Source organism: Diabrotica undecimpunctata, chromosome 8 (genome assembly GCF_040954645.1).
Source record: "Diabrotica undecimpunctata isolate CICGRU chromosome 8, icDiaUnde3, whole genome shotgun sequence".
Taxonomy (NCBI): Eukaryota; Metazoa; Arthropoda; class Insecta; order Coleoptera; family Chrysomelidae; genus Diabrotica; species Diabrotica undecimpunctata.
Window position 1 is genome coordinate 80164589 of NC_092810.1, and position 12936 is coordinate 80177524.

General features: G+C 35.4%; 1 protein-coding gene across 1 annotated transcript; it reads left to right on the top strand.

Moving 5' to 3' along the window:
* The first annotated feature begins 5302 nt into the window (after positions 1-5302).
* Positions 5303-9886, top strand: LOC140448929 (uncharacterized). The gene has a single exon (XM_072542065.1). The coding sequence runs from the start codon at positions 5303-5305 to the stop codon at positions 9884-9886; it is 4584 nt and encodes a 1527-aa protein (XP_072398166.1).
* Positions 9887-12936: the final 3050 nt, after the last annotated feature.

Genomic DNA, 12936 nt, shown 5'->3' on the forward strand with positions numbered 1-12936 from the left:
TATTCATTTTTTTCGAATCCTGAAAACACCAATAAGTATTTGTGAAAAATTTAAACGCAGAATGAAAGACTACATTATTACTGAGTGCCGAAAGTCCCCGAAAACTTCTATAATGTTTATTTTAATACGTTACAGGGGTGAAAAAAAAAAGAGCCTACTAAGCCTATCTATGGGAGTCTTATCTTTTAATTAGAATAAAAATTATTAATTGTTAGGGCTGATCTACAAGCCACATTAAGTTTAATGTTGTTATTATTATTACCAAAGCTATTTTCAACACTTTTCAGAATCCTTGTTAACCCCGGAGTGATATCTCTGAAATATGGTAATGAAAAATATTTGTTGATAGGAGTATCCGAGACTGGGTTCCCACTTAAGACATCAGGATCAGCATTGTTAGTCGGGAAGGAAGGTGAAGTATCTTCGTTATGGATAGTATTAAACAGAATCTTATTCACTAATGGTGTTGGATAAGCGTTTGAAATAAAAAGTTTCTGTAGGATTTGTAGGTTTTTTTGTATGAAATGAAGGATCTGATAGTTTTATTTGTCAGGTCGGATAGTATAATTCAGCCAGAAAAAACAGGATTCGTTCGTATAGGCATTTATTTCGAATTTACATATACAAATAAAAAAAGTAAATATCGTTAAGTGTCTACTGAATACAATGTTTGAATACAAAGACGTACTGTTTATTTATTTCGATAGATGGTGTGACGATATTCGATATGGTAAACTAAAATACGGCGATCGAGGAATTGAGGTCGTACTCGTACCTCAACGCAGAACGAGTATTTGGACAGGGATAAGGATGTCTATCTAGTTCAACGCACCAGATAGAAAGAATACGCCAATATCGTTCAACGCACCAGATTGACGCAGCCAGAGGAAGGATTGTCAATCTCGCTCAACGCGCCAGATCGTCTGGGTTCGGAAGGATTTGGGACACGTTCAACTCACCTGTCCCCAAGGTCAGGTATTCTCAACTCAACGCGTCGAGAATGGTTAGCTGTCTTTCAGTTTCGACTTTTATACTATTGGGGACGGAACAAAAACATGTTTTGTTTAACACAGAGGCGTACTCTAGACGATAAAATATATTATCGTCACACCCCCATCTCTTAAAGAAAAATTTTGAACAAAATTTTGAACTATAGCCCTTTTCTATATACAACTTACAACTATAAAAATATACAACAAAACATCTTTTTAACATAATAAATACCATGTACACATACACACACACACACACACATATATATATATATATATATATATATATATATATATATATATATATATAAACTAAGGTACACTCGAAGAGTGGTGGCTTTTTCGGTCAAAGTGAAGAAATAAAAGACAAAGAAGGTGGCTACTTCATCTATTTATTAAAGACGTTTCGCTTTCTGCTCAGAAAGCATCATCAGTTCATCTATAAACAGACAGGTGAGGGCACGATTACTTAATTTCCATATTTCTAAGGTTTACACTGATATTAAATTTATTATTTCTCAAATCAATAATGTCACTTCTTTTCTTGATAATCACCTTCCTGACAATTTGTTGGACACTTTTGAGTCATCTTTACATAAGAAATTTAATTTTGTATATCATAAATCCATGGCACACCTTCGTAAGAAGATTAATAACTTAGACACTCCCCAGTTTAAAAAAATTCCATTTAATCCTAAGTGGATTAAAAATCTATCTAGTACTGAGGTTCCTCAGGACATTCTCAAGTTGTTATCCTTGGGCCCCAAATTTGGCTTACAGCCAACTTTCAGAGATTATTCTGTTAGTAGAATTTTAGCAGATGTGGAAAATATTTTGTCACATGCTGACAATTCTGACCTTTTATCTCTTAGGTCTTCTTCCAATAATATTCTGTTGAACTATTCTAATCGCCCTAGACAACCCATATCGGAGTTAGATAAGATTTACAGGAAGACGGTATCGTTTTTAAAAACTCACCCTAATCTTCTCGTTCTTACAAGTGATAAAGGGAATGCCACTGTCCTCATGGATAGAGATCAATATTTTAACCTCAGTCAATCGTTGTTAGATGATGATAGATACTATCAACCTCTTTCTACCAACCCTTGCTCTAAATTTACAAATAAAATAAATAAATTCATTACACACTTAAAAAATATAAAGATCATAGATCAACCACTTGTGCCTTTGTATTTGAATTTTCTTTTGAGGTTGCTATAATATATTCGCACTCGCGGCCTGGAGTGAGTGCTAATGCAAAACTGTCCGATAACGGGCTCGTTATTTCCGGAATTTCCAAAATGTCTTCCATTTGGTGGAACCCAGGACTGTTTATTATTTCGCAGTTCCTGCCTGGAGTCAGCGGTGGTCTTCTGATAGGGCTGTCTGGCAGAGGGTTGTTTTCCATACTGTTCCTGCAATACAGGCGTGTTGTCTTATAACTTTTGGTGAAAAGGGTGGTGGGGATGGTTAAGGTAGTGTTTGATTGGGATTACCCTCGGTACCCCTATGGGAGCAAAGATTTCTCCTATAATTGCAACTTACGTTATGGATTATGTATTAGACTCAGTCATTCCTTTACTATCCTTTCAAATTCCATTTATTAAAAAATATGTTGATGTTATCATTTGGCTATACCCAATGACAAGTTAGATGAACTATTAGATACTTTCAATGGTTATGACCCCTACATCCAGTTCACTATAGAGAGGGAAGATGGTAATTGGTCCGTCCCCTTTCTCGACATAAGGATGATCAGGGAAAACAACATTATTAAAATATATTGGTATCAAAAACCGACCCATTCTGGTAGATACCTTAACTACCACTCTTACCATAATAATTCTACCAAAGTCAACTTAATCAAACAGATGAAAAATAGAGTAATCAAACTATCAGATCCTTCATTTTATACAAAAAATCTATAAATCCTACGGACACTTTTTATTTCAAACGCTTATCCAACACCATTAGTGAATAATATTCTGTTTAAAACTATCCATAACGAAGATACTTCACCTTCCTTCGCGACTAACAATGCTGATCCTGATGTCTTAAGTGGGAACCCAGTCTCGGATACTCCTATCAACAAATATTTTTCATTACCATATTTCAGAGATATCACTCCGGGGTTAACAAGGATTCTGAAAAGTGTTGAAAATACCTATATTTTATAGCTTATAATAACTCTACAATTCTAAGTTACGGTAAGATCAATAATGTTTTTAATAGATAATATATGGTAGCTAATTATAATTTATTCTCTTCCAGCCCTGAAGAAGCCAAATTAATTCTCTTTGGCGAAAACGTTCGGCGAAACAATTGATACTCATTAGAGTCTTTCTTGCAGATTTCCCCAATATTTAAGAGTTTACTATTTTTTAACTTATCTGCAAAGATTAAATTTCTTTTCTATATATATATATATATATATATATATATATATATATATATATATATATATATATATATATATATATGTATATATATATATGCGCGTAGCGCAAGCGGTAGGATGCTTGCCTCGCATGCCGGTGGTCCGGAGTTCGAATCCTACCGCCGGCAAGAATAACTAGATATTTTTAAAAATGTCTATAGGCCCCAGGTCTACTCAGCCTGAAATAAAATGAGTACCTTGGGTAAAACCAGGGGTAATCATAGGCGGTTGAAGCGTAGCACTGGCCATGTTACCTTCCTTGTATACCGTAGGCCCTAGATATAGCAGACTACCCTGCTATACTCCCAAAGCCGCGAGCGGTATAAAAACGGGAGACTATTATTATATATATATATATATATATATATATATATATATATATATATATATATATATATATATATATATATATATATATATATATATATATCTACGGCATAAAGTGGACTCCGCCCATGTTAAAATTCAGGTTCAAGTGAGCTCCATGGTCAAGTGGCCACCGATATACGGAGCTCACTTGACTATTCCATAATATTGGCTCTGTCGATTCGTCACCATGTATAGTTTCATAATTTTTAAAAATTTTGTGGAGCCCCTATGTACCCCTGTATCATGAATGTATATCGCTTAGTTCACGTGTATATATTATAGGGGTCGTTCAGATCTTTTTCCGTGTATATTGGAACCATAAGTATATCGGTTTAAGTAAGCTCTGATAGTTTGGCAACTATGGGATTAAGCCGTTTATTTCCAGCGGATATTCTAAACGGTTCATATGGACTCCTTACTTTTGTTATCATTCATACGCATTACAGTATGTAACAGATATGTGTACTACCAAATACCTGTTTTTGGTAGGTACGTGCTTTTCTAAAAATAGATTTATAGATACAAAAGGATTTCATTACCAAGTTGGATGTGTTTTTCATGTGCGAAAATTATCTAATATATTTTGTTAACGTGAGTATGTCTTTATACGTTTTATTTAAGAATCCGGTTAATAAGAACTTCTTTTATTTCATCCATTGTTTCATGATATCTTACATACAGCTGTACGCGCCAATCTCCCCTACTTGACTTTAAATTCGGTGCGCATAGATGCTACGCACTTCAGTCAGAGTCAGAGTTCACGTTCAGAACTAAAGACACATAAAATCATTGTGCTATCTTTAATGCAATAAATACAAAGCATTTATAGTGCAGTTTTATTTTAATCCAGCAAATACAGAACATTCCAAGCGTAAGCTACATATTTGGTCCTTCGATTCAAATAATACACACGTCCACAGTTAATTAATTCATAAATAATACAAATACAATAATACATAGTGATTGTGAAGTGACGCCAAGCCGAAAAAACCATTAAAAACAAGGACATTTAAACCCATATACAGAACCAGTTCCAGCCGATCAGCCAATTCAAGGTTCAGCATTCAAGAGCGGTGCGCTGTATCGATATTCATCTGGACGACAACAACTTCATCTGGGCTTTCAGCGACTAGAACTCTAGAATACTTAAGGCGATACACTCGATCATATTGGCAGCAAAACTGTAACGTATTACTTATTCAATAAGAGCTATATTCCCTACTACCTTTCATTCCTATACCAAAATTAAAAATTTGCATTCTTTGTTTTTATATTATTTCACGATTTTACGGTATATATTTTACCATCATATTAAATATTACGCAGACATATTTAATACAAATAGTCAATTATTTATTTCTCGTATTATTTTAGGATATATTTTACTATTATTAAATATTATTACAAAGAGGCATATTCAATACATAAATAGTTCAGTTTTATTTGCATTCTTACAAAGCAGTTGTTGATTTATTTAATATTTGCTTATTTGTTTTTAATAAAAATGGAATCAGCACAAGATTTAAAAAGACTTCGTGTTAAGCGAGGTGGTTTGAAAGCTCGTTTAACAAATTTTCAGACATATGTAAATAAATGCATGTCTCAAATTGATTCATTTGACGATAGGGACTTAAAAAACAGAATTGTACATATTGAAAGTCTACTAGCTGAATATTCAGTTATGCAGGTAGATATTGAATGCTTGGTAGAGGAAGAAAACTGGCAAAACGAATATAAAACACGCGAAACCTTTGAAAATGATTTTTATTCGATACTTGCACAAGCGCAAGCCCTGATTAAGGAAAATAGCACAGATAATGCAAGTTCCATTGAGAATTCAAATAACAATAAATTCGATTTTTCAGAAGTAAAGTTGCCAGCCATCAATTTGCCAACATTTTCAGGCGAATCAGGTGATTGGCTACAATTTAGAGATTCATTTGACAGTTTGATAAATAACAATAGTTCAATTAGTAATGTACAGCGGTTTCATTATTTAAAGAGATCTTTACAGGGCGAAGCATTCGAAATTATTGCAAACATGCAGGTCACACATGATAATTTTCCAATAGCTTGGGATTTATTGTGTGACCAATATACAGATAAAAGGGCATTGTTACATGTACATACCAAGGCGTTATTCGACATTCATCCAATAAAAAGGGAATCTTCAAAAGGTTTAAGCCACTTGGTAGATCACGTAAAAATGCACTTAAGATCTTTAAGGTCATTAGGACAGCCTACAGAGTCATGGGATACTCTAATTATATATTTAGTGTATACCAAGCTCGATCCAATTACAATTAGAGAATGGGAATCTAAAGATTCAATGAACGATTCACCCAATTTAGAAGTTTTTCTTTCATTTTTAAAGCAAAAGTCAAAAATGCTCAAAAAAATGGAGGACAAACATACAGAGGCGAATTCAACCCAAAACATAAGGGCACAGCCATCCAAATCACCAACAGTATCTAGTAATAGATTAAATTCTCATGTTCAGAGAAGTTTTCATACTTCAAACCATACCTGTTCATCATGCAATGCTCCAAATCACAAAATTTATACATGTACAAAATTTCTAAAGTTGTCTGTTCCTGAACGAATCGATTTAGTAAAAAGGTCCAATTTGTGCATTAACTGTCTAAATCGTGGGCATCAATTAAACAGTTGCAATTTTGGTCATTGCAAAAAATGCACTGTGAAGCATCATTCTCTGTTGCATAATACAAAACCTTCTACATCTGAGACACATGCACAACAGTCTCTCTTCACATTCAGTTTAAGTTCGAAACAAGTACTTTTATCTACTGTTTTATTAGAGGTTGTTGATACAAAGGGAAATCGTCATGACTGCAGAGCACTTTTAGATCCAGGGAGCCAGTCGAACTTTATTAGTTCAAATTTATGTCATAAACTTGGATTACCAAGAAAGCCTACAAATATTACAATTTCAGGGGCATTTAAGGTGGAATCTACAATTCAATCCATTTGTGAAATCCAGATTTTCTCTAAAAACACTCCATTTACAGCTCCTCTAGTCTGTTTAGTAGCTCCAGAAATATGCGATGTCGTACCTGAAGCTCCTATTGACCCGATGTGTCTTTCGATACCTTCATGTCATAAATTAGCAGATCCTGATTTTCATATTCCCAAACAAATTGATCTTCTCATAGGTGCTGATTTGTTTTGGGAAACATTATGCATAGGACAAATTCGTCTTAAACCTTCAGGTCCATTTCTTCATAAAACTAAGTTCGGTTGGATAGTGAGTGGGCCACTTACAAAACCTCTTCTTTCAGACAAATCAAGCTCTTCTCAAAGGCATTCCCAAAACTTAAGCATACAAACTCAGCTTTCTCGCTTTTGGGAAATAGAGGAGTGTGCTGAGTTAATTCAGTCTCCAGAAGAAAAATCTTGTGAGCATATGTTTACTTCAACTCATTACAGAGACAATGAAGGTCGTTTCGGGGTCTCAATACCTTTGAAGGAACCTGTTTCTAGACTAGGTGACTCAAAATCTATTGCTCTTCAACGGTTTTATAGTCTAGAACGTAAACTTCAGCGGAATGTACAATTTCGAGATCTATACATTTCATTTATGCGAGAGTATCAAGACTTAGGACACATGTCCCAGGTAGAAACGTCGAATCACACAACACAGTTCTTCTTGCCACATCATGGAGTACTAAAGGAAGATTCACTTACAACCAAACTACGAGTTGTGTTCGATGGTTCTTGTTCCTCATCTTCAGGCTGGTCATTAAACGACATTCAAATGGTAGGACCAACCATTCAAAATGATCTCTTTCACATTTTACTTCGCTTCCGGCAACATACATATGTCGTTTCAGCTGATATATGTAAAATGTATCAGCAAGTTTCAATTCATCCTTCACAAAGAAATCTTCAGCAGATCTTGTGGAGAGAAAAGCCTTCAGATCCTCTTTTGGAATTTCAATTAAATACCGTTACATACGGCACCTCTTCCGCGTCATATCTAGCCATAAGATCTATTTTTCAGCTTGCTTTAGAAAATATGAGTGCATCTCCAGCTTCTTCCAAGGTCATCCAAAACGACTTCTACGTAGACGATCTACTTACAGGCTCTGATTCATTAACAGAGCTGTCCAATATTTGCAAGGAAGTATCTTCAATCCTCAAACAAGGTTGTTTCGAACTGCGGAAGTGGATCTCTAACGAACCTCAAGCTCTTATGCATATTGCGGATTCCAATGTGCAACTTAACACATTGAACTTAGGTTCCAAGGAAAATGCGAAAACTTTAGGCATATTTTGGTCATCTTCGTCTGATGTCCTAACTTACAATTCAGAGGTTTTAGTGGACAGCTCCTGTAAAACTATTACAAAACGTCTAATTCTATCCAGTGTCTCTCAGATTTTTGATCCATTGGGCTTACTAAGTCCTTGCGTTATCATAGCAAAAATTCTTCTTCAGAAACTCTGGATGGAACGTTTATCTTGGGATGAGTCTGTCCCAGCATACATTCATACAATATGGGTAAATCTACGCGATGAGCTTAATAATATTAATAATTTCACAATTCCTAGACATGTAAGATGCATCAACCCTGTCCTTACTGAACTCCACACCTTTTGTGATGCAAGTGAGAAGGCCTATGGTGCCTGCGCATACATTCGAACAATTGACCTTCAAGGCAACATTCATGTTCATCTGCTTTGTGCCAAATCTAAGGTGAGTCCAATCAAGGCTCTTACAATTCCTCGATTGGAGTTATGCGGTGCTCTTATAGCCGCCAAATTGTCTCATCATATTCAAAGGGCTCTCACAGTATCGTTTAGCAGCATATTTCATTGGACAGATTCCACAATAGTCTTGGGTTGGATAAACTTGTCATCTTCTTCACTAAAAACATTTGTTGCAAACAGGATATCTGAAATTCAGAGCAAGACTTTATGTACAAATTGGTACCATGTGAATTCGTCTTCGAACCCAGCCGATCTATTGTCGCGTGGTGCCACTCCGACTTCACTAATGTCATCTACCTTATGGTGGCATGGTCCAGACTGGCTTTCACTTTCATCGGTGAAATGGCCCATTGCTTCAGCTTTCGAAAAAACCTCCCAAGTGCTACAAATGACGACAAGAGTTTCTTCAATAATAGACATTGAGCGATTTTCAAAATTTTCAAGACTTCATCGCTCTATGGCATTTTGCTTACGTTTCATTCATAACCTTAAACCAGGTAACGATAAGTTCCATGGGCCATTGCGCAGTGTAGAACTTTCAAATGCATTAAACATTCTTTCAAAGATAATTCAAGCTGAGCATTTCAGCTCAGAAATAAACTTGTTGAGTAAATCCTGCAAAATAAGAAAAGGTTCTATTAAGTTTCTTTCCCCATTTTTGGATGACAATGGTATCTTGCGAGTTGGAGGTAGACTCAAACATTCCCCATGGTCATTTGAAAAACGCCATCCTATTCTACTTCCCAAGGATTCTCATTTCACTAAATTACTTTTTATACATGAACATAGGAGGCTTCTTCATTTAGGTCCCAACCATCTACTTTCATCTATCAGGGACAAGTTTTGGCCAATTTCAGGCCGCAATATTGCTCGAAAAACAGTACATAATTGCATAACATGTTTCAAGGCAAAACCTTCTTTTCAAACCCCTACAATGGGTGATCTGCCCAAGGAACGGGTTACTCAAACGTTTCCTTTTCATTCAACCGGTGTAGACTACGCTGGGCCCTTTTTACTAAAGGATAGAAAGGGTCGCGGGTGCAAAACGTTTAAGGCTTGGGTTTGCCTCTTTATATGTCTTACAACCAAGGCTATACATCTTGAAATAGCTACAAGTCTTACTTCCGAAGCATTCATTGCCTGCCTCAAACGCTTTATAGCTAGAAGAGGGCGGCCTTTACAATTATTTTCAGATAATGGCACTAATTTTATAGGAGCCAAGAGTGAGTTAGATGAAATTTCAAGTTTTTTAACTAATAACAAAACTGAACTAGCCTCATTTTGTGCAAATGATAAAATAGCCTGGAAATTTATTCCAGCAAATTCTCCACATTTCGGGGGAATTTGGGAACAGGAATAAAGTCAATGAAGGTTAATTTACGACGAACAATGAAAAACAACTTACTTATTTTCGAAGAATTTTAAACACTTTTAGTTCAAGTAGAGTCAGTATTAAATTCCCGACCACTCTCACCTCTTAGTTCCAATCCTAATGATTTTAATCCTATCACACCAGCTCATTTTCTTATCGGGAGACCATTCACATCATTACCAGAGCCCGATCTTACGGACATATCTACAAACAGGTTGTCTCGATATCAACATCTTCAAATGATGCACCAGCACATATGGCATCGCTGGTCCAAAGAATACATGGGAGAGTTGCAGCAACGTCAGAAATGGTTTTCTGACCCTCCACCCAACATACGAGTAGGACAATTAGTTCTAATCAAGGACATACGTTTTCCACCTCTATGTTGGCCATTAGGCCGTGTGACAGCCATTCATCCAGGACAAGATGGTGTAACTCGTGTAGTAACAGTGAAAACAGCCCGCGGAGAATACAAACGTGCGGTTAAAAACATTTCGCCATTACCGAACATTTAAATTTTCATTTTAGTTAAGGACTTACTGTATATACATAATTTGTGTAATGTATTGAAATGTATTTCAAGGCGGGGGGCATGTACGCGCCAATCTCCCCTACTTGACTTTAAATTCGGTGCGCATAGATGCTACGCACTTCAGTCAGAGTCAGAGTTCACGTTCAGAACTAAAGACACATAAAATCATTGTGCTATAAATACAAAGCATTTATAGTGCAGTTTTATTTTAATCCAGCAAATACAGAACATTCCAAGCGTAAGCTACAACAGCTTTTTATTATTTTATTTCTTCTATTTTATTATTTTATTTTTTTATCTGTGTACTACATATAATTCTGGATAGAAGGTTATCTCAAAATAAATATTTAAGTGTTAAAATAGATATTTTTTGTTAAAATGGGTAGTAGTGCACAAAAAAGGGAAGACTGATTAATTTATCTAACACAAATTATACAACTTCACCAATATTACTTATTTCTGAATGTTTTATCTCCTATTTAGGGGTAATATGTAATCAATATAAGTGGAGTTAGTGTCAAATTTGCAATGATCTTTATAAGTAATAGCTTACTGACTGTACTTTACATGTTCAGTTCACATAAACAAACCTTGTCCCTTCAGAAAAGAGCGATTCGAATGGTAAAGTTTACTAAGAAAGTGTAATAAGTCTTGTACCACCCCACATGCACACAACTTAACCGGTGTTTGCAGGCCAGAGTCCTCCTGGCAGATTTAAGAAAGATAACTACCATAAGGAAGTTCCTTTCGAGGGATCAGATGGCGAGGAGCAGCTTATTTTTGTTTTTATATCTTGCAGATTTGTTGATATAGCCATTTTTTCCTTGATTTTAGTCATAAAATGGGCTGATATTCGTGGAGTGGATGTTACGAATCTGGACTTTGTTTCTTTTGCTCTCTAGCTACTTATCTTCGGATATTAGGTGGATTGATAGCTACGATATTGTAGAGCTTATGTATGGATGTGAGTCTTAATATTTGCTGAATTTGGCTGACTAATTTATAACTAAATCTACGTGTTAAGTATGTGTTGGTGTCACTTATACTATCAAGGTATATTAGGCAGCAGAAGTATAGAGTTCAAGCGTCTACGTTTTAAGGGTGGAAGGATGTGCTTTACATTTTTAGCTGACAAGTTTGCAGAGAATATTATTTTCTGGTTCTAGTTTGGAATTTGATTTTAAAAAAAGTACTGTGAATGACAAAGTGTGATAGAAACTATCTTCAAGCTATTTATAGCGAGTCCAGAGTTTAAGGATTTCATGACACTATTGGTTCAGGTATATATTCAGATTTGTGAAAGTGTCTCTGTTAGGGACATTGAAGGAGCACACCTCACTTTTTTCGGGGTTTGACTTAAAATTGAGTTATAATCTATTTTTGTTGTATTTAAGGTATGATTTAGATTTTTCTCCACTTCACCAACAAAAGTTTTTGGCTGTGCAACAATAGATTATATATCGTCTACATAATAAAAGTCCTAGTATTTACTGGTATAAGTTGTATAAATGTTATACAGAGTAGGTGCCATTACAGGACCCCAAAAAGACAGTTATTCTACGTTCTCCATCTGCTATTCTTACCATTGAGTGATACGAAAAATTTTCTGTTGTGTAGGTATACGCGGATAATACAAGTGAGTTTATTACCTCAGGGGATATTACATAGATTTTGGAGAAATACCCTATAATTTAAGGTGTCGTAAGTGGCATTAAGATAAACAAATACCACTCCTCATACCTGATATTTTTCGTACTTCTCTTTGCTGTGTTGGGCAAGATTTAGTATTTGTGACGTATATGATTTAACCTGTCATATATGGCCACTTTTTTTTATTTTGAGTTTTTCTTCTATTATCGATTTATATTAAGGATCATGTGCAGAAGTATTTTGTATAGCTGACAAAATAAATAGATATATTGGCCGATAGCTTTTGTGGTCGTTGGAGTGTTTGCCAGGTTTAAGCAAGGCAACAACTTTGTCTTTGCTTTGCTTGTCTAAAGACTTTGGATATTAGCCATTGTTGTATTTTTGGTTCAAATTTTAGAGTTAGTTTTATGCTCAGATCCTCAGCCAGGAGCCGTAATATTGTTCATTATATACGTGGATAGCGGATCCAAGCTCAACATCGTTGAAAGGTTCTCTCAGCTGACTGGTTTTGTTTTCTTTGATTATAAGTTTTTCTTTGCTTCTTTGCCTGCATTTAATATGTAATTTTCAGCGATCAGCTTAATACCAAATACCATAGGATTGGCCATCTATGTGCTTCCTGCATTTTGTTAAGCGCATATGTAAAGTGGAGTGTCTTTATCTCTAGATATACTCTTAATATTTATACACATAATTTGAATAGTTATAGACGAAAAATATCCTGGCTTAAAAACATAAGGGAATGGTTTGAAAGCAGTAGTGCAGAACTTTTTAGAGCGGCAGTCAACAAAGTCCGTATAGCCATGGTGATTTTCAACCTTCGATAGAAGATGGAACTTAAAGAAGAAGGTGGAAA